Below are 770 nucleotides of genomic sequence, written 5' to 3'. Positions count from 1 at the left end.
CACATGTCAAATTTGCTGAGGAATAGCACTTACCCTCTGTTACATTTTGCTATTTCATCAAACAGGAGTTTCCAGTGAGGACGTCCAATATAAAGTCTTGAATTCAGCGCTTGATATTTTTCATCAATTATTTTCTGCCACAAAGAAAGCATTACATTTTATATGACACAGAGCTGGCAAACTGCCCATTTCTCTAACCTCATTTCTGCTGGTGCTGTGGCTTCCTACCAAATTGCTGTGATCTAAAGAATATAAGTGGCAAATGGCAACCATGCCACTTACGAAGTACAGTAAGTTAGAACATCATTTCCTTCCTGTTTTCCTTTAAAATCCATTCTCGTCCTGAATGCCATTATTACAAATGGCTGATTTGCTTCATTTTTAAACAACTGCAATGTTGAAGAATGCATTCTAATTGCCTACTTTCAAAAAGGGCCTCAGCACATTAATTTTATTGAACTGTTTTTGCACTACAAATACAGTTGTCATATTCGGCACATTAGATGGGTAAAATACTACAAACTGTAATCATAAATTTGGGGAAATGATATTAGACAAGATAACCTAAGACAGAAGAGCTCCAAATTTCGGGTCTATTAACAAATAACTCAAATAAACTGTTTTTTCCAATGAACAAAATATGAGAGCTGAAGAATCAGAGTGAAGTGAGAAGAGAGGAACAAGTGTCTGAGTCCCAGGCAGACAAACTGAGAACCAGATGCGATGTATACTCTATACCTTCATTAGAGCAATACCATGAATAATGATAC

The 770-nt window shown here is 36.2% G+C and overlaps 1 protein-coding gene across 2 annotated transcripts in view; it reads right to left on the bottom strand.

The window, feature by feature from the left end:
* NOX4 (NADPH oxidase 4) overlaps positions 1-770 on the bottom strand; it is a 167558-nt gene that overhangs the window by 29389 nt on the left and 137399 nt on the right. For both annotated transcript variants that reach the window (XM_006759759.1, XM_015561349.1), the window contains one exon: positions 34-134. In XM_006759759.1, coding sequence (XP_006759822.1) covers positions 34-134 — 101 coding nt within the window. The remainder of the gene's footprint in view (positions 1-33; positions 135-770) is intronic.

Source organism: Myotis davidii, unplaced genomic scaffold (genome assembly GCF_000327345.1).
Source record: "Myotis davidii unplaced genomic scaffold, ASM32734v1 scaffold657, whole genome shotgun sequence".
Classification (NCBI taxonomy): Eukaryota; Metazoa; Chordata; class Mammalia; order Chiroptera; family Vespertilionidae; genus Myotis; species Myotis davidii.
Note: the sequence above shows the minus strand (reverse complement) of the source record. Positions and strands in the feature narration are given on the sequence as shown.